The sequence below is a fragment of the Prinia subflava genome, chromosome 9 (assembly GCF_021018805.1).
Source record: "Prinia subflava isolate CZ2003 ecotype Zambia chromosome 9, Cam_Psub_1.2, whole genome shotgun sequence".
NCBI lineage: Eukaryota > Metazoa > Chordata > Aves > Passeriformes > Cisticolidae > Prinia > Prinia subflava.
The window spans coordinates 31043892-31071810 of record NC_086255.1 but is presented as its reverse complement, the minus strand read 5'-3'; the positions used below and the strand labels follow the sequence as shown (position 1 = coordinate 31071810).

The 27919-nt window shown below is 43.6% G+C and overlaps 1 protein-coding gene across 2 annotated transcripts in view; it reads right to left on the bottom strand.

The window, feature by feature from the left end:
* The window catches only part of PCDH15 (protocadherin related 15), a 640425-nt gene that overhangs the window by 165586 nt on the left and 446920 nt on the right, over nucleotides 1-27919 (bottom strand). For both annotated transcript variants that reach the window (XM_063406141.1, XM_063406139.1), the window contains 2 exons: nucleotides 11089-11197; nucleotides 6064-6176 (listed from right to left, as the gene is read on the bottom strand). In XM_063406141.1, the coding sequence (XP_063262211.1) occupies nucleotides 6064-6176; nucleotides 11089-11197 (222 nt within the window). The remainder of the gene's footprint in view (nucleotides 1-6063; nucleotides 6177-11088; nucleotides 11198-27919) is intronic.

The following is a 27919-nucleotide window of genomic DNA, read 5'->3' as shown; positions in this document are numbered from 1 at the left end:
AGGAGAGAAAAAAAGTTGCCTGAAAGAGAATTAATTGAATTCCGAGTTCACCTACGGGCTCAACTTTTGAAAACCTAATTTAAAAAACCACTTATTGTCCTTAGTACCTACAGGAGATACACAACCAAAGGAATGATTTGGAAAATTTCAGCCTTGACAGGAAGAGGATGGAGCAACTCTTTAATAAAAATGAACTTCTTCCATTCTTTTCCTAATCTGTTGCTCTGAATACAGACCCCAAAATTTAGAGGAGCAAAGAATAAGCAGAAGTCTTCTTAAATGTGAGAAAATTACGACATGGGAAGAAGGGAAATTTGGAGCTACTCAAACAAAAGTAACAAAGGTCAACAGATGATGGAGCCAAGAGATCAGATCAGAGTTGAAGGCTGAAATTTTTGCAAAAAAAAGAAAGAAAAAAAAAATCAATCCAACCTTTCAGATCTGAAGTTTCTGAAGGGTTGAAAACAAACAAACAGACAACGGTAATTCAGGACTTTTTAATTCTTAAACCCATAGAGCATTTCTCCAATCCAAGAACTTCCAGTCCAGTGAGCCTCAACTGATGAGCATCTCACTGCCTGCTGGAATTGTGCTGTCTGAAATTCAGAATAAAACAGACACAGAATCACCAAGGTTGATGATCACCTTCAAGGTCACTGAGTCCAACTGTCACCCCAGCACCACCTCCAAACTGTGTCCCCAAGGGCCACCTCCTGATGCTTCCTGAACATTTCCAGAGAGGATGACTCCAACACTGCCCAGAGCAACTTTTCCTGAAGCCTGACCACTCTTTCAGGAGAAAAAGGAATTTTTTCTGATGTCTAATCTGAACTGCCCATGGTGAACATGGTAAGAAGAACAATTCCAAAGTCATGCTTGAAGCTACAGCTAAAGACAGGAGCCTAGAGAAGAAAAGCAGCTCAGATCTCCCTGGATTTCTCTTTTTATTATTAGTCATGAGCCAGCCCAGCCTCCCCTTGAGCCCAGATCAGCATTCAGCCCCACAGCACTGCCTGTTAAATTCGAGTCAGAAGGAATCATGATTTGGGTGGGAAGGGACTCTGAAAATCATCTTGTTCCACCCCTGCCATGGCAGGGACACCTTCCACTGTCCCAGGCTGCTCCAAGCCCCAAAGTCCAGCCTGGCCTTGGGCACTTCCAGGGATCCAGGGGCAGCCACAGCTGCTCTGGGCACCCTGTGCCAGGGCCTGCCCACCCTGCCAGGGAACAATTCCTTCCCAAAATCCCATATTGATTTGCCCTCTGTCGGTCTGAATCCTTTCCCCCAGTCCTGTCCCTCCAGTTCTTGTTGCAGGGTCCCTCTCCAGCTTCCCCGTATCCCCTGAGATCCAGGAAGGTGCTGTGAGGTCTCCACCCAACCCTCTCTTTCAGAGAAGAACCCATTTTATCTGCTTTAACCCTGCCACCTCCTTGTCTCAGTTGGAAACTCCTCACCCTGGCACTGCAGGAGAGGCTGAACTGCTGTTTTCTCTTCACTCCCAGAGCTCTGGCATGACACCTTACAGGTGTCTGTCCCGGCTCCTTCCTTCCTCACCTGGAGGAGCCTCTGTCCTGCTCTGTCCTTTTTGGGACACTGTGCTCAGGACACCTGGATCTGTTCAGAGCTGCAGTGCTTTTCTCGCTGTTCTTTTCTCTACTTCCACTAATGATTTCTAATGTTCCCTTTCCTTTTTATATATATTTCTTTGGATCACCGAGCCAACCTTCACACTCCGTTCACAGTTCCAACACCAAGACCTCATTCCCAAGTCAGACCAGAACCCATCATTTCATATAAAAGTTTAGGGTGATCCTTTCTGACACGTTTCACTTTATTTTTAAGCCATGCCCGATTTTATCAGTGACTTGCAGAGTCCTTCTGCAATTCTACAGTCAGTCCCTGGAAGTGTTAGGAAGATATGGGGACATGGAGTAGTAGTTGGCTTGCTCGGGTTAATGGTTGGAATTGATGATTTCAGAGAGTTTTTCCAACCTAAGTGATTCCGTGATTATATCCTTTACAGCCAGAATATTTTACACATATACTATACATATTATGATTCTGTAATACTTCAGGATTAGAATTTGCTATTATTTCAGGAATTCAACCATTGAGATCATTCCCAAGATTCTCCAGCCTAGAGCTCCCCTCCACAACCTCCCTGTGTTTTAAACCTGATCATTTTTTGCCCTTGCCAGTGGAAAAGGTCTGTGAGGGTGGGGAGGTTTGGACACAGATTTCCCAGAGCAGCTGTGGCTGCCCCTGGATCCCTGGAAGTGTCCAAGGCCAGGCTGGACTTTGGGGCTTGGAGCAGCCTGGGACAGTGGAAGGTGTCCCTGCCCATGGCAGAGGGTGGCACTGGATGGGCTTTGAGGTTCTTGCAGCCCAAACCAGTCTGGGATTCTCTGCCCTTTGTTAGCATCAAAATACTTCCAGGTTTTCTTTGCTGTTTCAACTCCCTCAGGTTTTATGGCAGCTCTGAATAGACAAACATCATGATTTTTCCTTAATTACTGGATATCAACTCATTGCAAATATTGAGGTGAAATTCCTGCAGCTCCTCATCCTTGGCCTACTCCAAAGAGTGAGTCCCTGTGAACAGAATCACCCCCAGCACGAGCAAGTTTATCAAAATCAGCTCGCCCCCAGGTGTGGTAAATTCTCCCAAGTACAGGAATTCCATCTGTTGCAGCAGCCCTCTTATCAGAGGATAAAAATGAGCTGAGACACAGAATTCCTGTTTATCACAGCATGAAAAGGGTCCTGGTTTATTCCTCTTTACAGCTCAGCCAGCCTGACTCCAACCATTCCCTGACTCTGGCTGCAGCAAGCTCCTCCTCCAGGTTTCCCTTGCAGCCTCTGACTGCTGGTTATTCCCTGCTGAACTCTGACTGCAGGGATCAGTGTGCAGGGATCAGTGTGCAGACAGTGACTGCAGGGATCAGTGACTGCAGGGATCAGTGACTGCAGGGATCAGTGACTGCAGGGATCAGTGACTGCAGGGATCAGTGACTGCAGGGATCAGTGACTGCAGGGATCAGTGTGCAGGGATCAGTGACTGCAGGGATCAGTGACTGCAGGGATCAGTGACTGCAGGGATCAGTGTGCAGGGATCAGTGACTGCAGGGATCAGTGACTGCAGGGATCAGTGACTGCAGGGATCAGTGACTGCAGGGATCAGTGACTGCAGGGATCAGTGACTGCAGGGATCAGTGACTGCAGGGATCAGTGTGCAGGGATCAGTGACTGCAGGGATCAGTGACTGCAGGGATCAGTGACTGCAGGGATCAGTGACTGCAGGGATCAGTGACTGCAGGGATCAGTGACTGCAGGGATCAGTGTGCAGGCTGTGACTGCAGGGATCAGTGACTGCAGGGATCAGTGACTGCAGGGATCAGTGTGCAGACTGTGACTGCAGCTTTTACCCAGCTAGACTGTGACTGCAGGTTCCAACAACAGGCTCTAACTACAGCCCCAGACTGACCTCACAGCAGCGATTCTCTCTCCTCAGGATCCTGCTTCATGATTCTCTCCTTCATGCTCCTCAAAGTTCCTCCTCCATGATGATCCTCCCTTCACCACCTACCCCTCTCTTTTATCTCACTTATCCTTGTTGGCTGTATTGTTAATTAACACAGCTGTCACTTATCAGGGGTGAGGTCACCTCTATTCCCTTCTCCTGCACCATCCATGAGCACTTCCCTGCCTGTACCAGCACATCCAGCCTCCAACAGCCCATCCTCTCTGCAAATGGATCATAATGGAAATGCCAGCTTAGATTTTGTCTGATTGATAAATAACCCCTGCTCAGATAGGGAAGGAGCAAAGTGCATCAATTTGATTAATTCTCCCATTTGCTTCATGCTTAAAAAAATAAATAAAACCTGTCTGATGCTTTTTAGAGCTGGTAACAAGAACATAATCTCATGTCTACTGTGCAGTGGTCATGTCACTGTAATTTTAATTAAGCCCTTTCAGTTTAAAAGTTTAATCCACATATTGTGGCAGCCTTGCTGTTGCCACACAGAAATTTCAATGGGAACCACCCAGAAATCCATGTTTTTATTTTTGTAAGGATGTTGTAGTAATGCCCATGTTTCTTGGCAGAGAATGGAAGTGCCAAGAGTTTCTGTAGGAGAGCAAAATTGGTTTTCTCCTTGCTTATCATCTAATATATTCCAGAGGTAGAGGAAGGCTGAAATTCAGCATTTCTTATTAGGATCTTTAGTTCTTTTCATTGTCGCCCTATTTGAGAATTCAACATTTATCAGCAATGTAGGTGAGCGCCCCTATTTCATGTCCACCTTCCTTCCTGCATTCAAATATTCCTGTATTGACTTAACCACCTTTTCTATTTCACAGTTTTCCATAATATCTTAACAGGAGAAAAAAAAAAATTGATCTTCTCATATCAGAGAGAATATTTTAAAGATTAAATTGAGCGCGTGTTGCAAAAATAGCAGATTTTCTGTTTGAAGGGAAACATCACATGTTGCACCCCTCCAGATAAAACAGAATCAGATCCTACAACTGCGAGAAATGAGAAATGTGCAACACAAGAAGCTGAAGGTTTGATTTGGTACAAGCCTGAGCCATTATTCCAATGGTCCCTGAAGGACACAGCATTAAAACTTTTATTGTTTTAGCAGATGGCACACTCTCATTCTAACAGACTGATCCTTTTCTGTACTGTTTTCTTATTTTCCCTGACTGCACATTTTCCACAGCGACAGGAACCTCCTAAACCCTATAAGCAAGGCCATTAATGACCCAAGTTGCTACTTAGGCACAGAAAATACCCTCCCACACCAGTTAATTGATTATTTAATCGATGAATTGTGCAGCCCAAGTTTGGGAATGAAGGGCTACAAGGTTTTAACCTGTAACACATTTGGATATTTAGAGTCATGGAATAGTTTGGGCTGAAGGGACCTCAAAGCCCATCCAGTGCCACCCCTGCCATGGGCAGGGACACCTTCCACTGTCCCAGGCTGCTCCAAGCCTGGCCTTGGGCACTTCCATGGATGGGCTGTGCTCGATGGCTTTTCCCAGCCACAGGAGCTGAACGGGCAGCAGGAGGAGCAGTGGCAGCAGGGCAGGGAGGGACGCTGCCCCTGTGGCAGCCCTGGAGGCACCTCTGGAGTGCTGTGCCCAGCTCTGGATCCTCAGCACGGCAGGGCCAGGGAGCTCCTGGAGCGGGGCCAGCGGAGGCTGCGCAGCTGAGGAAGGGCCTGGAGCATGGGGGTGCCCAGGAAAGGCTGAGGGAGCTGGGGCTGCTCAGCCTGGAGAGGAGCCCCAGCTGAGAGGGGCCCTCAGCCCTGGGTGTCCCTGTGTGCAGGGAGGGCTCCCAGCAGGGCCCAGGCTCTGCTGCGGGGGCCCAGCAATGGCCCCAGAGCCACGGGCAGGGCCTGAGCCCAGCAATTCCCCCTGCACACGAGGCACAACTTCTTCCCTGGGCAGTGCCCAGCCCTGAGCACATTGTCCACACAGCCTGGGGGCTCCTCCCTGGGGCTGCTGCACAGCTCTGTGCACACAGTGCTGTGCCCTGTGCTCTGGGATGGCCCTGCTGGAGCAGGGAGGGGGCACCAGGTGCCCGCTGAGCTCCCCTCAGCCTCACCCAGCCTGGGTGACTGTGAATATTCACTACTCAAATATGAATTATTCGCTGTTACCCCAGCATGACCCATGCTGGGATTCTGTGAACATTCCCCACTCCCAAAATTTTCTGTGCCCCTATGATCTTCTAGAAGGGGCTGTGAACTGAACACATGAAATAGAAACCAGCTGCATTCGCAGGACACGGAGGCTCATAAAAAGCGAGGGCACAAGTGATGCTGAGTTTGTTCACACAACGTAACGTGAAATGTTAGAACCCTGCCAGGGTTCTTTCCACAGATGCTTCACACCCTTCTTCCCCCTGATGGTTCTAAGTGATGCCTGACAGGCTAAAAAGGAAGAGAAAACTGCACAAGAGACAAGCAGGCCCACCCTGCATTTTCTCCAGAGCTTTTTGTTTCCCAAAGAATATAAAAATGCTGAAAAAAAAATTCAGCCCAAATTACCTTAATAACCAAGTCAAACTTCTGGTGTAAATCCCTATTTATTGGCTTGAGGAGTGTCAGTTCAGCCGTTGTGAGATTCATATGGAAATACTGGGGATAATCCTCAGGAGTACCTGCAAAAGAGACATTGAGGTTTGAACAACTCTGAAAGGTGTAGTTCAGCAATGTGTTTATTTTAGTCATTAATCATCAAAGGAACAGAGCCTCATTCTCTTATTGGAAGGATAAAATATTGCCTTTTGTGTATATGCAGCTTAAGGATACTATAAAGTTATGTGTTTAATATTATCATTTCCTTACTCTCCAAACTGATGAAGATTCCTTTCAACTGGGACTCCCTAAATACTTGATTACAACAGGAATATTATTATTAACATAGAAATAATATATATAAGTAATGACACAATTAATAACGACAGACAGGTTATTTTATATATCCTGCCAGGAAAAGTTTCTCCTCAGGGAGGAAGCACCAGATGAAACCTCAATTTTTTGTCAGTTGTAAATGGTGTTTTCACGTCTGTGGATTTCCAGGATATTCTCCAGGCTGGTGAAAAGAGAAGCCTCAGAGCCTGAATGGATTTGGGAGCCTGGAGGAAGGGCTGTGCCAAGGCTGTGCATTTGGGCAGCTGCAGCCCAAAAATGTGCCTATGCCTAAGCCAAAAGGTTTCAGCACCACACCCCGGCACAGGAGGAGGGAAAAATTCCAGCTACAGCAATTTTGAGCCCTGGGATTCTCAAAGAAATGGTGCAAAAGGGCCCAGAAAGCCCAAGTGCTCCACAGAGGGTGAACGCCAGCATTCCCAGCTCAGCAATGCCGCAAGAGCAGCCCAAGAAGCCAAAATTCTGATTATAAATCTAAAATCTTGAGGGGTTTAGGTCTGGGAGCAGCCCTGTGAGCAGCTGAGGGCAGGAGGCACTCATGGCTCAGGGGACAAGAGCCCCAGAATATCCCTGAGCCCCTGGAGCTGCCTGGGAGCAGCACAAACCCAGCCCTGCCAAACCCCGAATCCAGCCAGGACTGAGGCACAGGCTCAGCACCAGGGAAGATCACTCTCCTGATAAATGCTGCTGGTTTTTGCTCCCCTTACAAGTGCAACGGTTCTTTCAGAAAGCCAGGAGATCAATTACTGCAATAATTTAATTTGCAGTCCTCCAATGACAACCATTTGCTAGATAAATAAATTATACGTATATTTATATGTATATTATTGTATACTTATTTTATATTACTTACAGATTATATTTATATTATAAATAATATTATGTATTATTTTATATTTTATATTAAATTATATATATATTATTTTTATATGTATTTTTTCAGTGACTCTCTTAACCTACACCTGTATTATGGACCCAAAACGCAGCAAAAGAACCACCATGGATTATTTCTTCTCTTATACCACCAGCACAAATGCAGAGCTTCAAGCTCCAAGTCCTGTATCTCCTTGCCTTGCCTTTTAATTTCAAATTCTAATTAATTAATCTAATTTTTGAAGAGCACAAGTCACCCAGCAGGAGCTCCAGACTTTGGGCAGGTAACAGATTGCTGGTTTTAGAGGCTGCACATCACCAGGGCTGCTGCTGAAGCTAAAAACTGTCACAAAATTAGGGATAAAATGCAAAAACTTCGAGAAAGGAGAAAACAAGAGGTGCCCTTAAGGAGAAGAAATATGTAGGGGAGGAGGGTAAGAGTCACAAAGAGAGGGGAAGATGAGGCTAATAATGTGTAAGGATTTCAGGAAAGAATCTGGGAAAAAAAACAGGGAAAAAAAACCAACCTGAAAACCCCAATAAGAACCTAACCAACCTCAGCAGGTAAAGGAGGAAAAGGCAGCAAGGTGGATGAGAAAAAGCAAAAATTAAGGGATAACACAGCTGGATACCCAAATCCTGACTGGGGAGGCCCTCTCAGCTCCTGCCCAGCTCAGGAAGAGCTCAGACTCTGGGCCAGCTTTTCCAGAAACAGGGATATCTGCTTCTGCATATACAAAATAATTTCCATTTTGCCAGGGCAGAGCAGCCCTCAGCCCACCTCTGGCAGCTCTGAAATCCAGGGATGAACTCTGATTCTCCTGGCTCCAGAAATTCCATGTGTTTGGAGAAGATGAAGGATCCAAATGTGGGGCGCCAGCAAGGGGGAGAAGGAAAGGAGCCCTTGAGTTGCTTTTTCCAGAACCAGAGGAGAGATTTTGTGGGACCTGGGGCTTGAAATGGACACAGGACTGGAGAGGATCCCCCCTCCCCAAAAGCTCTTGTGCATTTTTAGCTCTTTCTTTAAAACATCAATCAAAAGTGTCCAAAACTGGCAGCAGAAATCACTGAGCCAGTTCCAAGGGCAAAAAGCTGATGATTGAAAGGAAAATTTGGCTTTTCTCAAGGACTGGCCCCAGAGAAAATAAAGGCTTCAAACTACTCCCAAAAATAATATTTTACTAATATTTTACTAATTTTATTAGTAATTCACTATTAAAAATGATACCTTTTACTATTAAAAATAGTAAAATTTTCTAATCAAAATAATAACATTTACCAGTAGAATCAATAAAGTTGCTAGTAAAAATAAAAGGAGGGGCCTTGTTTTACACCTGGATAAGCCCAGGGAATGTGGGTGTATTGCAAAGACCCAAAGAAATAAACGTTTCCAAAAGCCAAAGATTGGAAAAATTAGTGTATTACCAGAAAAAAGGAAAAAAAAATCCCAAATATCCCATTCTAAAATGTTAAATACTGCATCAAATATCCACAGTGCCTGGAGTATTTGCCTTGCTCAGGTGGGTGAAGAAAGAAGGGAAAAGGAGAACCAAATAAAAGTGAATCAAATTAAATAATAAAAAAAAAATCATTCTCATAAGCAACTTATTCCCTTGTTCCATGGGCACAGATGAAACCTGCCAGTGTTTGAAAAAGGACATTCCCAAAGATATCAAGGAGAAGGAGGTTTAGATCTAAAGAAAAAGGGGAAGAAAATCCAAATAATGAGAAATATCTGCAAGGTCCATTTCCTGTGAAACTACTTAATATTTTCTGAGGCTAAAACAGAAATAGCAAATCCTGGGAGAGATGAAGGCAGACTAAAAATCCAAAAAGAAATCCTTTGGAAGAGAACAGGAGAAGGAAAATAAGGAAAATAAAAAGTAAAAACCAGAAAAGAGAGAGAAAAAAAGAAAGAGTGAAAGGAGGGGAAAAGGAAGGTAAAAAGAAGCAAACAGGAACAAAATAAGGGGGAAAATGAATTTTAAATTTAAATTTTAATTTAAATTTTAAAAGCAAGAAAATAGAAAGTAGAAATAAAGAAAAAAGGGGGGAAAGGAAAAAAAATGAGGAAAAAGACAGAAAAATTAAGAAATAAGAAAAAAGGAAGAAAAGAGTAAAAAAGGAAAATATAAGGGAAGGGGAAAGAAGGAAAAAAGAAGAAAAAAGAAGGGAAGAAAAAGGAAAATATAAGGGGAAAAGAAGGAAAAAAGAAAAGAGAAGGAAAATAGGAAGGAGAAAAATATAAAAGGAAAAAAAATAAGGCAAAAAAAGAAAAGAGAAGGAATAGAGAAGGAAAGAAAAGTGAAAAAAAGAAGTAAAAAGGAAAATATTAAGGGCAAATGAGGCTAAAAAGAAGAAAAATAGAAACTAGGAAAATTTAGGAAAAATAAGGAAAAATAAGAAAGGAGAAAAGAAAGAAAGAAGAAAGAAAAGAAGAAAAGATGAGTGAAAGAAGAAAAAATAGGAAGGAAGAAAAGAACAAAAAAGGAAGAAAAAAGCAAAAAGATTAGGGAAGAAGGGGAAAAGAAGAAAAAATATAAGGGAAAAAGAAGAGGAACAAAAAAGTAAAAGAAAATAGAAAGAAGAAAAAATAAATAAAGAAAAAAATAGATGAAAGAATTAAGGAAAAGAGATGAAAGATAGAAAAGAGAAGGAAAAAGAAAGCAAAAAAAGAAAGAATAGAGGATGAAAGGAGAAAAAAGTAAAGGAAAAAGGACAAAAGAAAGAATAAAAATGAAAGGAGGAAAAATAAAAAGGAGAGAAGGAAGAAGAAAATAGAGGGGGAAAAGGAAGAAAAAAAAAATGGTCCCTAAACCAACTCAAATTGCTGCACCACATCTTTCTGAATTATTTCTTGGAATAGCCACTCCAATAGTGCCAACATCCCAGATTAGTGACACACAAACTTTAATAATTTCTCTCCTGAAGAACTTTGTAAATTATGGAAAAACCTTCAGAAGTTGGTCTAAACGGGGCCCTGGGGTGGAGCTGCAGAATTTAGTGATACAATCAATTTATGATATTTATAATAAGTCCATTTGCAGAGCTAAACCTCCACCACGTGCTCCTCAAAATCCTGAATTCCACCTCTCTGTGGCTGGGAAAACCATGGAGTTTAACACAGGGGTAGGCAGGGAGAAGATGTGATCCCACAGAATTCCCCATTTCCAAATCCCACAGAAAGGTCCGTGTGTGGATTTTGGGAATGGCCGGGCAGGTGGAGCCCGACCACCCTCAGGCCTCTCATGGTCACATCCTACAAGCCCAGAAACAAATGCCAAACACAGGGAGGCAGCAGGAAAAAGGAGAAAGAGCAGCATAAACAACTTAGCAAGCTTTAAATTACAAAGGAAAGCTCACAGGCAGCAAAATTGCAGGAGGATGCGGAAAGATCCCACAGTTGCCCTGTGCCACATGATTTTGGGGATGAGATCTGCTCTCATTGCCCTTTTTTAGACTCTTTTTTTTGTGTCTGTCAGTGGAAACACACAACCCAGCAGAGCTCTCCTTTCCCTGGCTGTGTTGTTCCATTCAAATCAGACAACAATTCTGGGTTTAATCTGAATAAACACCAATAAATAACCATGTGAAATGAACTCCCATGTGGCAAAAAAAAACCACCAACAGGCAGAAGAACAATTCCAAACATCCCACTGACCACAAGAGGAATTTTTATCAGGGTTCCACTCTCCCAGGCAATCTTTTCCTGGCTGGTCATGCCAGAGGGCCTGACTGGGAGGGATAGGAAAAGTAGCAGACACCAACCAACTAGGATGGAATAGAGGATGCCGGGTCGCTCGGAAGGAGGCTGGATGTTTCGGTCCTGATCTATGGCTTGGATGGGTGGAGTGACACTGATGGGATTCACACGGGCCTGAAATGAGAAATCACAGTGGAAACAGAGCAATTAGAGAGCCAGCAGGGAGATCTGGAGGTTCAGCACAACGACATCTCACTGGGAAGGGTACTCGAGGAGAAAAAAACCTTCAGAGTGAGAAGAATATTTACAGCTCATGGCCCCTTTAAATCCAAATTAACCAAGCAACATAAACATCTCTATGGCAACCTCCTTTCCTTGAGATACAGCTTTAGGATAGACCCCAGAGGAAAGGAATCACAGCATCCCAGATGGGTTTGGATGGGAAGGGACCTTAAATCTCATCCAGTCTCACCCCCTGCCATGCACAGGGACACCTTCCACTGTCCCAGGCTGCTCCAAGCCCCAAAGTCCAGCCTGGCCTTGGGCACTGCCAGGGATCCAGGGGCAGCCACAGCTGCTCTGGGCACCCTGTGCCAGGGCCTGCCCACCCTGCCAGGGAACAATTCCTGCCCAATATCCCATCCAGCCCTGCCCTCTGGCAGTGGGAAACCATTCCCTGTGTCCTGTCCCTCCATCCCTCGCAAAGAGTCTCTCCCTATTTCCTTGTAGCTCCTTCAGGTCCTGGAAGGCCACAATCCAGTCACCCCAAACCTGGTGCCAGCTTTCATCTCTGCCAACCCAGCCTCTGTGGCAGCTCCAGAGCTGCCATTCCCAACTCCCACAGTTCCAGTGACCTTGGCTGCTCAACCAGCCACAAATGTACCACACACGGGTGTGTGCACACCAGCCTCTCCCCTCCCCTTGGAACGTTTCCCTGCATGACAAAAACCCTTAATGAGCTCTGTGAAAAGCCAGACGCCCTTTTTTTCTCCACATGCATCTCGTCCTGGCAGCCTTTCCTTTGGAAAGCTCTGTGTTCTGCAAGAGGGGACTTGAAATTCAGCGTGGGAATAGGAACGAGACAAGTCCACGCTCGGCCAAGTTTTGGCAGAGCTGTCAGAAATCATCCTGCTGAGAGCTGGGAGGGAGCTGTGAGAGCTTTGGTGGTGCTGAGAGGAAAGTTAAAGAGCAAAGGGATGGACCAGGAGGAGGAGAGGAAGTCAGGGATGGAGAAGAAGCAGTTTATTGACCCCTCGTGTAGGTGTGGATGGGCAGCCCCATGGTCACCTGCCACCACACCCCAGGGTGTGTCCCCACAGGCATTTCCAAGTGGTTTCCCAAGTCCAGAGGCTCTTCCAGCCTTTTCCACACCACAGTAATTTAAAGTACAGACATGTCAGGGATAGGCACATTAAAAAGTGAGGGTGGATGTTCTTGGCCTCCCAAATTGGGACTGGTAAGATCCTCACTCCTCTCCTACTCATGGCTTTTGTCCCTGTCCCCATCCCACTGGCCAGGTCCTTTGTCATCACTTAATTCCATTTGGGACTCTGAAAAATTAAACTCTTAAAAGCGTAATGAGGGAGACAAGCTCAAAATAGGCAGAAAGAGAGAAGAAGATATATTTGACATCTGCTTCAATTTTTAAAAGGCTTTAGGATGGCATAGAATTTACATGGGAAGAGAGAGGATTGTGCAGAAGACTGATCAAGACTAGAATGCTATTTTTAAATTCACAGATCAGTTGGAGCCCTCTCAGAAAACCCCACATTCGAGTTAGAAACAAACCCACAACAGAACCAATCCCATCTGTTAGTCTGGGTTTAAACTCACCATTAATGCCCAGAGCAGCTGTGGCTGCCCCTGGATCCCTGGAAGTGCCCAAGGCCAGGCTGGACTTTGGGGCTTGGAGCAGCCTGGGACAGTGGAAGGTGTCCCTGCCCATGGCAGGGGTGGGACTGGGTGGGCTTTGAGGTCCCTTCCAATCCAAACCAGTCTGGGATCCTGGAATTCTATGATTACAATACTGCAGGTCCGGCTGGGTCTATACCAAACCAAGACTAAAATCAGAATTGCTCAACAAATAACTCGATTAGCAAGGACAATGCTTTATTTTCCAGTTCAAGGAAAAGTCGGAGAGCAGCACTTAAAGCCCCTCCATTTGAGGTGAAACAGGTTCTGGTTGAGCAGAGGATATTTTATCCCACACCTTTGCACCAGCCCCTGGGAAACAAAGCTCTCAGTTGAACAGAAACAGGTCCAATAGGGAAAAGAATTATAAGGAAGCTGAAAACTAAAAGTGAAGTCCATTTAATTTTTTTTCTATATAAGTTGTTTCTCCAGGTACTGTACACAGCTAAAATGGGCTACTCAAGAGCAAGGAGATACCATGCACCATCTGCTGAAATGTTTAGGGATAGAATCCCAAAATTATGGAATGGTTTGGGTTGGGAGGAACCTTTAAGCCCACCCAGTCCCACCCCCTGCCATGGGCAGGGACACCTTCCAGTGTTCCAGGCTGCTCCAAGCCCATTCAACCTGGCCTTGGGCACTGCCAGGGATCCAAAGGCAGCCACAGCTTCTGAGAATTCCACCCCAGCCTCTCCCTACCCTCACAGGGAATGATTGCTTCCCAATATCCAATCTAAATTTCCCATCTGTCAGTCTGAACCCATCTCCCTTGTCCTGTCACTCCAGTTCTGTTGCAGGGTCCCTCGCAGTTTCCCTGCAGCCCCTTCAGACCCTGCTGTCTCCCCACAACTTTTTCTTCTCCAGGCTGAACAGCCTCAACTTTAATAATTTAAAGCTGTTTTGAATTAACTTGGCTGATGTGCCTTAAATCAAAACTCAAGGTACTTTCATACAGCTTTAATAGTCCACAGACAATGCAGCAACTTTTTCATTCAGATTTAGAAGTTAGAACTACGAAAACATAAGACAATGAAGCAGCCATTACGTTAATAAACGGGTAAGAGCACGTTAATAAATTAATCAAAACACACACAGGAAGTTTGAGAAATATACTTTGCATATACTTTGAATCAGAAATAATTGTTTTAAAAATGAGGAGTCAAACAAGGAGTCTTCCATAGGCTTCTAACATCCTTGCAAGAGCCCTAAAAATCCCCTACCAGGCTCCTCCTCAGGAGCTTCATGAGGACATGGAAGCTCATTAAAGGAAGGGAGAACAGATTAATGAAGGGGTGAAGTGTCTGAGGTGCCCATGGGTGCCAGCTGGAGGCAAAGCAAGAGCACAGGGGGTTTGGCAGGGAAAGGCTGGAAAAAGATCTGGGAAAGTCAGCAGGGAGCCACAGCAGGGCAGGGAGATCACTTGGAATAAACAGCCGCCCTTCAAATCCCAGCCTCTGCCCAGGGCAACATGAAAGGCTGCCCAAGCTCTGGCAGAGGCAGGTGATTAAAAAACAAAAAAAAGATCTTGCCCATCTGAGGGTGGGATATGCAGTAATTTATTTTCCTCGTTAGGGAAAAGCTCCCTCAGTTATTGGTGTGGTGATTAATTGACTTCCAGGTGTTCACTGTGGCAGAACTGGGCAGGCCAAAAAGCAGAACCTCAACCTCACCTTGCAACTCTTAGCACAAATATTAATAAATTTTAAAAAATCCTCCTTCAAACAGCTGTGAGGGGGAGCTTGCCAGGGAGTCTGCAGGGCCACAAGATGATCAAGGCAGAAAAACACTTTAAAAAAGCTCAGAGAGAATAAGGTAGCAGCAAAAACATCCTTTCCCCTCCCATCTTTTGTGTTCACCATGGAGGCAGCACAGCAACACCTTCTCCATGTGGGATGTTCAGCAGGTCCTGCAAAAATGTGCCAGGGGGTTTTAGGCTCCTACTGAGGATTGTGAATGAAGGAAACAGTGGATATTTTTAATTAATGCATTTAAATGCTGCTTAATAATTCAGGAGTGCAGTTGCATTCAAAAATCCAAAGAGGATTTTTAGGCACCTGCCTACGTATTGATTTCACCATCCCATGATTCCATGGAAGGATTATGGGGGAATTTACAACTGAGATGTAGAATATGCATTTGGGGCTTTCAAGAACCAAAAACCCCAAACAAACAACAAACCACCCCAAAATAAACATGGCTTCTAAAAGTAATATAATTCAGAATATTTTTAATATATTTTATTTAAATTATTTTAAGATGTCTAGGAATGTCAGGCTTCCAACAGAAGGGTGTGGACAGTGCAGAATTCTTTTTAAAGTCAGGGTACAACACAAATGGTTGCATAGCTGATAACATGGATATGGATTTAAAAAATCAGATTTTCTATCTTTTCCATCTACCTGAGATGCAAAGCTGAATTTGCCGACCATAGATACTTAGGGAAAACTTCCTCCTTTGGGGAAGATGAAAAGGAAAAGAGAGGAAATAGCACTTTTTGGGAGTTGAAAAAACAATTTTCTGCTCAGAGCTGCCTTTTTCACTTGTGAGGGGGGTTATGGTGTATTTTGGGGGTTTTTGTAGTATATTATGGGGGTTTTTTTTGCTTGTTACCATGAAAATCATTGTGATTTAGGAAACTTAAAGCCAACTAAAACCTACATTTTTCAGCTAGGAAGGTTCTTTTTTTAGCAGAGAATATATTCCTGAGAGGTGCTTTCTGTACAGCTGAAGACATCAGACCATGAACCAGCTCCAGGCTTCACTCTGGTGAAGCTGCTGTGATGATTCACAACTACTTGAGCTCCCACCAGAGGCATCCCTGGGGCTCAGGGGCCAGGGCCACCACACAGGCACAATTAAACACTGGAAAACATTGCAAAGGATGAAACTGCATGGGAAGCAAGAGTTCCCAAAGTTTTGTTTGGATTCACTGATGTGAGCTCAAGAAATCCACCGAGAGAAGGGACAAAATCCTACACTGCCAATTTATTACTGAGTCCAACACAGCAAGGCATTTTCTACCCACGACTCCCACTGAAGACTGAGTTGTTAAAGGCACTAAGGTGGCTGGAAAAGAGATTTCTAAACCAGAGAGACCTTGAGCTCCTGGAGTGGGATTCTGTATTAGCACAGTCAGTTCCCACTGGACATTTCACACCAATATTGGCTACCCTTAAAATGATCATTTTTACAGGCAGCTGTAACTGTGGCTGGTGGACTTTGGATAAAGTCTCAGGACTTTCCACCTGCATCATTCTCACAGCTCAGCTGAGGAATTTGCTGCTGAGCTGGAAAACAAGGCTGAGGAGCTTTTCTCCAGATGGAAAATCCCACTAAAGCAACACACATCGCCCCTGGTGCCATGCAGAACCCCTTCCCAGGGAGCCCTGTGCTATTAAACCAACAAAGTTGGTGATGAATTGCTGAATCATTATGGTCACACTGGTTCTCCTTGTGCTTTCCTGAGGTTGGAATGCGAGCTGTAAGTGGGAAATGAGCTGAGCTCTCTCCATGCTGTGCAGAAGTGCCTGTGACTTCGCCAACACTCGGCACTAAAACAGCAGGGAGAGCTGCAGAACCATTCCAACATCATTCCTTGCTGCTGCCTCAGCTGCTCTGCCAGCACAACAAGGGCTGTGACAAAACACTAATGAGCACAAATCCATCACAGAGCACTTGCATGTCAGCAAAACGTGGGGAATGTTTCAGTGGAGTTATCCAACCACAAAGGAAGTCAATCCAAAAAGCAGGAATCGCGCTACACATGTAGGAGATACCACCAAAATCTCGTCGTTAGTCCAACCATGTCACATCAAATTTCCCATTTGTAGGATCTCACTGTTCTCCCTCTTTTCTTGCCTTCCCACTGGCAGCTACACATTCCTGCCTTTGATCAGACCCAGGGGAGGCAGAGCCTCCTCACAGGAGCCTGCAGGAATTGCTGTGCTGCTCTTTGAAGGCTGATGAGACACAGAGATGTACAGGAACCGGGGGGGAATGGGATCTTTGGAGCCTTTGCATTGCCACAACACCCAAACTGTGGGCCAAGACCTCAGCTGAATGCTTTGGAGACTTTGGAAGCAAACCCCAAGCATTGATTTAAAACACACTCTGAAGCTGAAAGAGAATAAATTCCCTGCAGAAAATTGTTAGATCAAGTTATCACGGGAGCAAAAAGAGGTTTTTATAGCAAAAATTCTGGGCCTGGAAACACATCCCAAAAAAAAGGGCACAACAATCTGAGGAAACCAAAACTACATTGCTAGACCCCAGAGATTTATAGCTCATTCACCCCATTTATATTTCTTAGAATTATAGTATCAGTAAGGTTGAAAAAGAGCTTTAGCTCATCCAGTCCAAGCATCAATCCATCACCACTGATCCATGTCCTCAAGTGCCACATCCACACCTTTTCTTAACCCCTCCAGGGAAATGATGGGGCAGCCACAACTCCTCTGGGCAAAGCTGTGCCAGGGCCTGCCCACCCTCACAGGGAGGAGGTGTTTTCCTAATAATCAAAATCTCCAATCTAAACCTGCTCTCTGGCAGTGGGAAGCCATTCCCCTTTGTCCTGGCACTCCATCCCTTGGAAAAGTCTCTCTCCATGTTTCCTGTAGCTCCTTCAGGTACAGGAAGGCCACAGTTGGGTCACCCTAAAGCTTCTCCAGGTGAGCACCCCCAGCTCTCCCAGCCTTTCCTCCCAGCAGAGCTGCTCCATCCCTCTGCTCATCCTGGTGCCTCCCCCGGCCTCTCTCCAGCAGCTCCAGGTCCCTCCTGTGCTGGGCCCCCAGAACTGATCTGCAAATCAAATTAATTTTCTCTTTATTTGTTTTTCAGAAGTTCCCCTTCATTTCCAGAAGCCACAGCGGGTAATTGATGCTGTTGGTACCTGTGACTTGGCCTCTCCTGTCTTCTCTAGGAATAAAAAAGTGTTTTAGTGACCAATAGGAAAAATTAAAACAGGATTAATTATTCAATTCGCCTCCTTTCTCAACTCAGCACTAAATTATCAAACAGCTTTTAGCACCTGATTTAGCTGCTCAATACAACCCATGGCTACTGCATTCCTAGGTTTCTGTCATGCCCCATGTTTATGCAATTTCTTGAAATGAAAACTGTAAAATTCAAATATCCTGGCAGCTCGGGTTGTTAACAGAGTAAGCTGTCAGAGAACACAATTCCTTCCATTCATTTGTAAAAACAAGCCACCTTTGAGGGGAAAAAAAAAACCCATAACATTCCGAAAGAGCAGCAAGAGAGCATAATGAACCCGAGCACGAAAGAAAACAGAGACTATTTTTATCAATGATGTCTCCCAGGAACAGCAGGGCCAAAAAAGAATTGAATTTCATCAGGATCTGATCACAGTGCTTACTAAATTGCTTTTTCTGTATCTGACATGCTTGATAAGAAGTGTCCCCAGCAGTGTCTGTGCAGGGGACTAAATGAAATGCATTATGCAATGGGCCTCCTGCCTCAGCACAACCACAATTGAGGCCAGAGCTTCTCCTCCTTCCAAGGTGATGACTGGCATTAAAGAACAATAAACATTTCTTTTTTTGACATTTGGCTTTTTTGCCCATACAACTATGAAGTCTATTTCCTTGATTATCTCTCAAATTCCTGATGGTGGGTTTCTTATTATCCTGATTTCTGTGCAGAGGAGCAAACTGTGCAGCCTGAGACAAGCACCTGTATCTCCCCAAAAATCAGAAAATACTGAAAAATCATGCAGCACCAGCATAATGACTTCCAGATTATTTTTATTTTCATTTCTAAGAGTAATTTCTTTGCAATTAAAGAAATCTTTGTAACATGAACCCAATTTTGTTTCCTTATAAATGCTATTTCTCACAGAGGGATAATTCTCTCTATCCTGTATCTACACATATATATATATTTATTTCTCTTCCTAAGGACAACAGGCTGAGGGCTTCTCTGTGCCTTTAGAAAAATTAGCTACACAATAATACATCACAAAAGGCACAAGAGGTTACAAGCAAATGATAAAAGAGGAGAAAGATTTGTTGGGAAAATATGACCAGTACCAGTGGTGGAATCTTTCTTAATTTCAGCTGTATGGAACTAAACAAAAACCCAAAAAAACCCAGAGAATAATTCATTTGAAATCCAAAAAAAAGCAAGAAATATCAAGATGAACAGGTCAGTATTTCACCCAGGCCCTTTGCCTCTTGCCTGACTCTCTTTGCACAGAGATTTTATTACAATAATGTTGGTGGTTCTTTCTCTCATTCCCACATTTCATCTTCTGCAGAGAATTTGGCATTTCCCCACTGCAGGAACAAGCCAGAGTCTCACAGCAGTGGGAATTTCAGAAGGCTGAAACAGGAGGGGGACATTTGGTGTCAGCAAAACCCTACTGCAGCTCCCACTCTCAGCTTGAAGAACATTTTCATTTTCTGTGCTGATTTTTCTCTCCTTTGGGTACTCAACGAGCACTTCCCCAGTCTAGGAGTGGGAATGTCATCCGGAACTACCTCACTACTTAATTCCAACTGACTCCACCACTGTCCTCTCCTCATTAAAGTCTGCCAGCCTATCACAGAAATTATCTTAGGGAGAGATTTTGTGGCCAGAGCCAGCTACAAATTCTGCCTCACCATTATTAAATACATTTTATTACATTGATTTAATGGTAATGTTAGAAGTGGCACTTATAGATTGAAGGTTATAGGGAAAAATGGGTTTTCCCATCTAAATTATGGATTTTCAATAAATTTGTTTAGATGTAACGTGTGTGTGTCCACACATCACCTGCAATGCTCGCATCCTTCATCCTTAAGCTCATCCTCACATCTTTTTAGGGTGAAATAGGGAAATTCTATCTTTAATTAAATGCTTTTCTTTCCCAGTCCTCGGACAAAGAGCAGGAATTATTTACCAAGCACATCCCTACCTCCCCAGCAGTGCTGTGCTGCCGAGGGTATTGATCCAGAGCCAAATGGAGATTAATCCCATTTTCTCCTCTCAGGAGAGGAAGTCCTACTCACCAGGAATTTCCTTGTTCTCCACAGGAAAGACCTCTAGGATTCAAGGAATGTTTTCCACAGAACCATTACCAATAGCATGGAGCAGAGGCAAACATGACTGTCCTGGGAATGGGGATTTTCCTTTCATTTCCGAGGGTGATTTCATTTTAATGTGGACTTACACATATTCATCAATGAAGGTTTTGCAGATCACATTTGATTAACTGAGGAATTAATTTGCACCCTCTGCATTGTGACAACAAGCTGAAAAGAGAATTAATTCCTCCTGACTCCTAATGATCAGCTAGTTTAATGGGACAACCCAGGCACTGAAATAATTCTCTTTGCAAGGCCCAGGGATGTGACAGAGATGAAGATTTTTCTGGAGTGAAGTTGGCTAATAAAGGATCACTGCAAGAATATTTTGCTTAAATGTCAACATTTAAAGCCTGCAAATGCTTTGAAATGACATTTAAGAATCAAATAAATTGCTACATATGTTTTCTTTGTGACAACAGCTCCACTTGGTGCTGTAACAAACACAGAGCTATAGAACACGAAACAGAATTGAATCTTACAGGAGCTCCTCAATCAACACTTTGGTGTTTTGGCACTTCATTAATTCATTAATTGGCATTTTAGCCTCAGTTTTGCTGCACAGAAAGGTGGTTTGTGCTCCTGAACCTGCCCTGCTGCCCACACCAAACCCCTGGAGATCCCTATCCAGCCCTGGATGCATTGGACTGCTGTGGCTGCCACCAAAGTTTGAATCAACGCAGCCCCTTTTCCTTCCTGAATGGAAATTCCTGCTAATTTCAGAACCACTGGTACTTCTTCCAAGCAAACTCAGGGCCCTTTTCCTTCTCAGCTCCAGAAAAAGCCAGAAAAACTGAGCATTTCCTCACCTTTAAGTTCCTAACCGTGATGAGAAATGACAGGCAACTGATGAAACATTCCCAGATTTGAAAACAAACCAATAAATTATGAAATCAGTCATTTTTAACCAGGTTATTCCTGCCTTGACAATGAATCAGATTTGAGATTTAACTTTAAAGTCTGATAAACAGCTGGAAAATGCCCCTGTTTTCAGCAGCAGCCAAATTTCCAGCCCAGCCTGAGTCTCTGGAGAGCTCCTGGAGCTGCTGCTCCTCCTGTGCCACCCAGGGAGCCCCATGGCTGCAAATATGATCTGCACAGATATTTTTCTTTTCCTGTTTCATTTTTTTTGACCAAAATCTTCTCACTTTTCAGGCAAGTTTGATCCTTTTTCCCTTAAAAGCTCCAGTTTAAAGATTAGAACTACTATATATATAAATATACATTTAATTTTTTTTTATACACAGACAGCAACTCAACTTCTGAACCACAACTGCGTTAAAATCCCCTGAAATAAAATGCCTTTCAGACTTTATTCCCTTATTCTGCAGCCTTGCTATAATTTTCTCAACCACAGTGTTGTTTGAAACACCTGGTTCTTAAGACAATCATTACATTTTGGAAGTTAAAATCATGATTTGGTTTGGTTTTGAAGGGCAAACCAGGCAAGTGAACCTCTCCTCTATCTGAAACACATCTATATTTAAAGTCACAGGTTAATCTTAGATTAACAGGGACCGTCCTGCCTGATCAATACCTCAGCCAAGGGAGATTATTCTCAGGTTTACATATTCACATAATAAAGTTCCTGACAATTTTACTGAAAATTCTTTTTAATTAGCCATCCTGGTATCCTCCCAAATACATAAAATTTAATTATCTGTAACACCACATCTTTGTGATTTTAACTTTTTCATGCATCGCTACTTTTCAGTGACATTTTCTTTAAAAAAAAAAAAGACTCTACTTATCAAGAGATGGCATATGGGAGACAGACAATCCTGAAAAGGGGAAGGGTAGGGAAAATCACATCAGCAGACTTAAAACCCCTTTTATAACTCCTTATCAGGTACTAGCAGATAATCTATAGCTTATCAAAGCTGTCCATTCTGATTTGGCTGAGTTACTCGTTCAAAATCACCAAATCAGGTTAAAAATCAGCCCAATATTGTGAACTTTATCCATTACCTTGAACTTCACATCAATCTGGTGACCTCTGTAGGGCTGCAATTAGAGTGAAAAGAGGGGGAAAGTGGAGATGAAAAGTTTGCCTGGGATAAACAGGGTGGCTGCAGCCACAAGAGGATTTTATCATTGTTTCTGCCTTGCTTTCCCACTTCCAAAGCACTTCATGATTGCCTATCTGTTCATCTTGCATCTCTGCTGAAATTTAATTAGAAAAATTGCTATCTGCCTCCAACGGCAAATAACTTGGCCACAGCTCTGCCTTTCTTCCATAAAAAGCACCCTGACAACTGCAGAGGTGTCAGGGTCAATCTGCATTTCCCCTCCACTCATCTGAGCCGCAGCATTTACCTAAATTGCTACTGAAAAACTAATCCCTGGAAAAATGGGACAATTTGCTCATCTTTCAGTGCTAGAGGGACTGTTCAGAGCCTCAGTCATTAAGTTATTTTCTAATTTACTTAAGAACAAGGATGGAGAGACACAGCCAGGCTTTAAAACATTTCTCTGGTTATTTCTTGAAGTGACACAAATGCCCTGTCCACCCAATGTTTTTTTGAATTAAAGTACCCAGGAATTCCCATTCATCTCAGCCCAGCACTAATTATCTTGCACCAAAGATTTTAGTGTAATTAACAGCAGGGCTGGATGCTGCCTATTCAAAATACAAAATCACTTTTTTGCTTGCCCAAAATGATTTGTAGAAAGAGAAACAATTCTCCTAATGATGAAAACTCTGTTTTCTCTGGAAGGCAGACTTTGAACATTTAGTTTTGCCAGCAGACACAACTGCAGTCAATCATGGGCCAATTCCAGCAGGAAGTGTAAACACCATCCCCTACAAGAACATCAAGCAGCAGTCCCAAAAACTGGACAGAGCCTGTTCAGCTGGGAAATGAATAATTAGAAACAAATTAAATCCCAAATAATTTCCTGAGGCTTGATGCCACTGAATCACAAACTCAGCTCGTAAGTCTCGACAGGCCAAAGGCTGGCAAAGCTCTTTTATCTTGTTTGAATTTAAAAAGCCAAATCTTAGTACAAATAAGGCAAAGAAAATAAAGGCAGATTGAGATTGAACTTCTCCAGAGACCAACAACTCCCTAAATCAAATGTGAACATTTGCAGCTTAAAATGTCCCATATCTAACAAACAAACACAAAAAAAACCCCAAGAAAAAGTGGCAATTGAAGATAATATTTTTGGTTTTATGCAGTTTGTTATTAGGGGTGATTCCCTCCCTGTGAATTGTCTTTAAGCAGTCAGCAAGAAAAACCCAATTATTCTGTGGGATTTTACCACTCACAGGTAAAAGAGGCGTTCCTCATCTGCTGAAAGCTTCTATTAAAGTGGACTTAACCACACATATCCACTTCAACTCAGCCTAACAGGCCAAAATCTGAAGGCTGTGTCCTTCAGTGCCCCAAAAATCTTCCTTGGCACCTGTGTGGGAGCTCCAGGTGAGCCAGCAAATCTCTCCCACTTCAGGGGTGGTTATTCAGTGTTCACTCCATGGTAAATCCCTGGATCAAATGCCTTTTAAACTGCTACTTCCCACAGCAAAATAAGGTAATTAATTAATTTAATGACCACTGGAGGAAATCCAGAACATTTTGATGAACTTTTCTCTTTGATTAGTAGAACCAAGACAGGGAGATGCTGTTTCCAGAATTTTCACTCGTGTTGCTGCTGCTGCTGGAAGTTTTATATTGATGTGTGTCTGGGAGAAAACTCCAGGGTGCTTTGTGTTTGGGAGGAACTGGGATTTGCAGGGCCAAAGGAAAGAACTTCAAGGGAATTCAGCTGGAAGGAACTGTCAGATGTTTGTCATCCTCAAGCCCAGAGGTGCCCCAAACCAGAATTAATCACAGAATTCACTAGGCTGGAGAAGACCTTTGAGATCATCAAGTCCAAAACCAGCACATCCTGTGCAGTGCTAATTAATTACCAATAATCAGCATTAATAAGCTTTATATTATATAAATATATTATTAATATATTTATATTAATAATAATCAGCATTTGTCCAGAGCTGATTAACTCTTGATACTCTGGAAGTGTCCTGTGCTCCCAACCCCAGCTCACTCAGTGGGATTACAGCACCTTGAGAAAAATGCAAATTTTTCTCCCTGATGGAGATGATTTCTCTCAAACTGATGGAGCTGAAGGGGTCCTACTCACTAATAAAGACTTGAAGGCCTTCCAGGGGCACCTTCTGCTCTCCAGTGTCTTTTTTCATCCCTCTCAACTTCACAGTTGTTTGAGAATGTTTTATTTATTATTTTTTAGCTTTTCATCTCTCTGTGCTCTGCTCAGCTCCATGAGGACTCCTTAACAAACAGATGCCGTGAGGACCCTGCTGACACAATTCCTGAGGATTCTGGGGGTAATCAGAACAAACCTAAACCCTTTCCATGCAGTAGGATCCACCAGAGGTGCAAGAACAATAATCTTGTAGAAGAGTGAGGTCGAATCTGGATTTAGTACAAAATCCTTGATGTCATGGAGTGTCCCAGTGCCCATGTGGGCTCATAATTACCCCATGGAACCCCATAACAAACCCTACAGTTGCAAATCTAGCCCAGCAATTAATGAAATAAATCTTATCCATATTTTGCTGCTTAACAGGTTTTTCTTCTTTGTAGAAATGGATGATGGAAAATACCAAGTACACAAGCGGAGGAAATCTTCATAATGTGAGTGTGGCAGGAATGGACTGAAGGGTGAAAAAAGGAGAAATTATCTTGCCCATGTTATGAGATATTCATGAGGTTGGACTTTCTAACTCCACATGATGACTTGCACATCCTGATAATAAATGCTAATTTATTCAAGTCTTCCTGATACAAGACGGGAAAAAATTAATTACCAGAGCTGATCAGACACAGAAACACTAAAATATGATATAAATATAAAGCAATGTAACAATGCAACAAAATTCCCCAAACCTAATCAACAATCTACACGGGTTTTCTTGGAAATTGAAATTCAGCTAATAGCAGGTAATTAATTCCCAACTTTTTACCTCAGTAAATTCATGGATAGATTCCAACTATACTGGACAAAAATATTACTCTTCCCAGTGACATTAAATGCTTTACTTTAGGGGTCAGCTGGGTGGACATCTTGCCCAGTAAAGCAGGACTTCTCTTTCCAGCTACTGCCTCTGAATAATGCATACTTCCACTTTATTCCTCATTCATTAATATTCCATCTCACCCTCATTGAAAAATTAAAAAGCAAATTAAAAATAATAAAAAAAAGATGGTGTTAAACTAAAAATAGTCCTTTAGCCTAGGGAGTAGGGTAATGGTAGCAATAGAATAGCTTAGTGAAGAGTAAATATAACACATAAAAATGTAAAGGATAAATAATGTAAATGTTTCCTGCATGAATCCAGGTATGAGCCATATCTTCTAAAGGAATTACTGCTTAAAAGCCAAGTAAATATTTGAGGTTCAAGGTACAACTTCTTCCACTTAGGTTCATCAAAATTGCTGCAAAGAGATAAACAGCAAAGAGTTCGTGGTTCACGAACACAACCCAGGTCTCATTTCCTAGATCAGGGGCAGTTTGACACAAGAAAAGCTAAAAAACAAACAAAAGCAGCTGCTCCTGAGCTCGCTGCAGCTCAGGAAGTTTAAATAAATGAGTTTTGCAGCTCAGTACCTAAATTCCAGGCCAGATTTTTCATGGCACAGCCCCTCTCCTGGCAGACACTGCTTTGTCTTCCAGTGGAGAACATGCCTGGCCAAGGGCAGAGCTGGAATCCTCTCACTGAGGCAGCACCACAAAAATTGTAGTTTGTGTTGTATCTTCAGATAACCAGATTAAAAAACTCCTAAAAACACCACTTATTTATAATTCCTGCCTCATCTGCTCCCACATTGGGAATTATAACAGATCTATGCAGGTAAAAGGGGTGACAGTCCCTCATCCTGCATAGTCTGGGTGCTCACCCTGAGGAAGCTGGACAGGGAGCTGCCCCTTCCCTTAAAATGCCACCAAGCCCAAAGGAAATTAAAGAAGAATTTAAAGTCAAAGCAGTTTTTTGCTGGGGTTATTTAGTCTGGAGAAAAGGAGACTCAGAGGTGACCTCATCACTCTCTATGACTTCCTGAAGGGTGGCTGTATCAGGTGGGGTTTGGTCTTTTTCTCCAGGCAGCAACTGACAGATCAAGAGGACACAGTCTTAAGCTGCACCAAGGGAAATATAAGTTGGATATTAGGAAAAAGTTTTTTACAGAAGGGGTGATAAAATACAGGAATTGTCTGCCCAGGGAGGTGGTGGAGTCACCATCCCTGGATGTGTTTAAGGAAAGACTGGATGTGGCACTCAGTGCCATGGTTTAGTTGAGGTGTTAGGGATGGGTTGGACTCAATGATCCTGAAGGTCTCTTCTAACCCCGTCATTCTGTGATTTACCAAGTCCCAAACACAACACATCTACAAAGGGTTTTTAAGTACACCAAGGTGTAGAAGTGTGTGTGGGGAAGATGTGGAAATTAACACTCCAAGGTTCAATACAGATCATCTCTCCCTTCCTTTGACCCATCCCACGGATAATTCCAGCAGGAGTCCTGAGGCCACACCAAGCAATACACCACAATGTGTGGGATGGGAAAAGAGTGCAAGGCACAGGACAGGAAGATCAGGGAAGAGCAGGAATGTCCACACTTCCAACCTCAACCTGCCCTTGGCTGGAGGCAGCAGGATACAGAGTGTGTGCTGTGACAAGCAACCAAAGTTAAAAACCTTAATGTCAAAACTTAACATTATTTTAATGTCACCTTAATGTCAGAGTTAATCAGGTAGGACAATACCTGGTGATTCGATTGGTTCTGTCTTTTTATATTCTTAAATATATGAATCAAAGGTCACATATCAATATTAATTCAGATATCCCTGTTTCTGTTCCACCCACCAGTGTTGCAGCAGCCCTCTTGTAAGAGAGTAGAAATGAGCCAAGGCACAGACTTCCTGTTTATCACAGCATGAAAAGGGTCCTGGTTTATTCCCCTCTAAAGCCCAGCCATCCTGACTCCAGCTATTCCCTGACTCTGGCTGCAGCAAGCTCCTCCTGTAGGTTTCCCTTGCAGCCTCTCACTGCTGGTTATTCCCTGCTGAACTCTGACTGCAGGGATCAGTGTGCAGGGATCAGTGTGCAGGGATCAGTGTGCAGGGATCAGTGACTGCAGGGATCAGTGACTGCAGGGATCAGTGTGCAGTGACTGCAGGGATCAGTGACTGCAGGGATCAGTGACTGCAGGGATCAGTGACTGCAGGGATCAGTGACTGCAGGGATCAGTGACTGCAGGGATCAGTGACTGCAGGGATCAGTGACTGCAGGGATCAGTGACTGCAGGGATCAGTGACTGCAGGGATCAGTGACTGCAGGGATCAGTGACTGCAGGGATCAGTGACTGCAGGGATCAGTGACTGCAGGGATCAGTGACTGCAGGGATCAGTGACTGCAGGGATCAGTGTGCAGGCTGTGACTGCAGGTTCCAACAACAGGCTCTAACTGCAGACCCAGACTGACCTCACAGCAGTGATTCCCAAGGATCCTTCTTCTTCATGATTCTCCCATTCATGATCCTCCTCCATGATAATCCTCCCTAGCTAACCCACCCCCTTTTATCACACTTATCTTTATTGGATATAGCTGTTGCTCATCAGGGTGAGGCTGCATTGGGTAATTAACACAGCTGTTACTGATCAGGAGCATGGTCACCTGTATTCCCTTCTCCTACACACCAGAGGTGCAGATCTCCCATCAAGAGCTCTGCTGTAAGTAAAGGCAACTGGCACCAAGTGGCAACAAGAAATGATGAAGTTTTCACCTCATTCTTTGGATTTATGTGTGCATGGAGTGTGAAATGAGCCTTACACTCAGCTTTATCCTGACCCCATGGATGTATTAACTGGCATACTT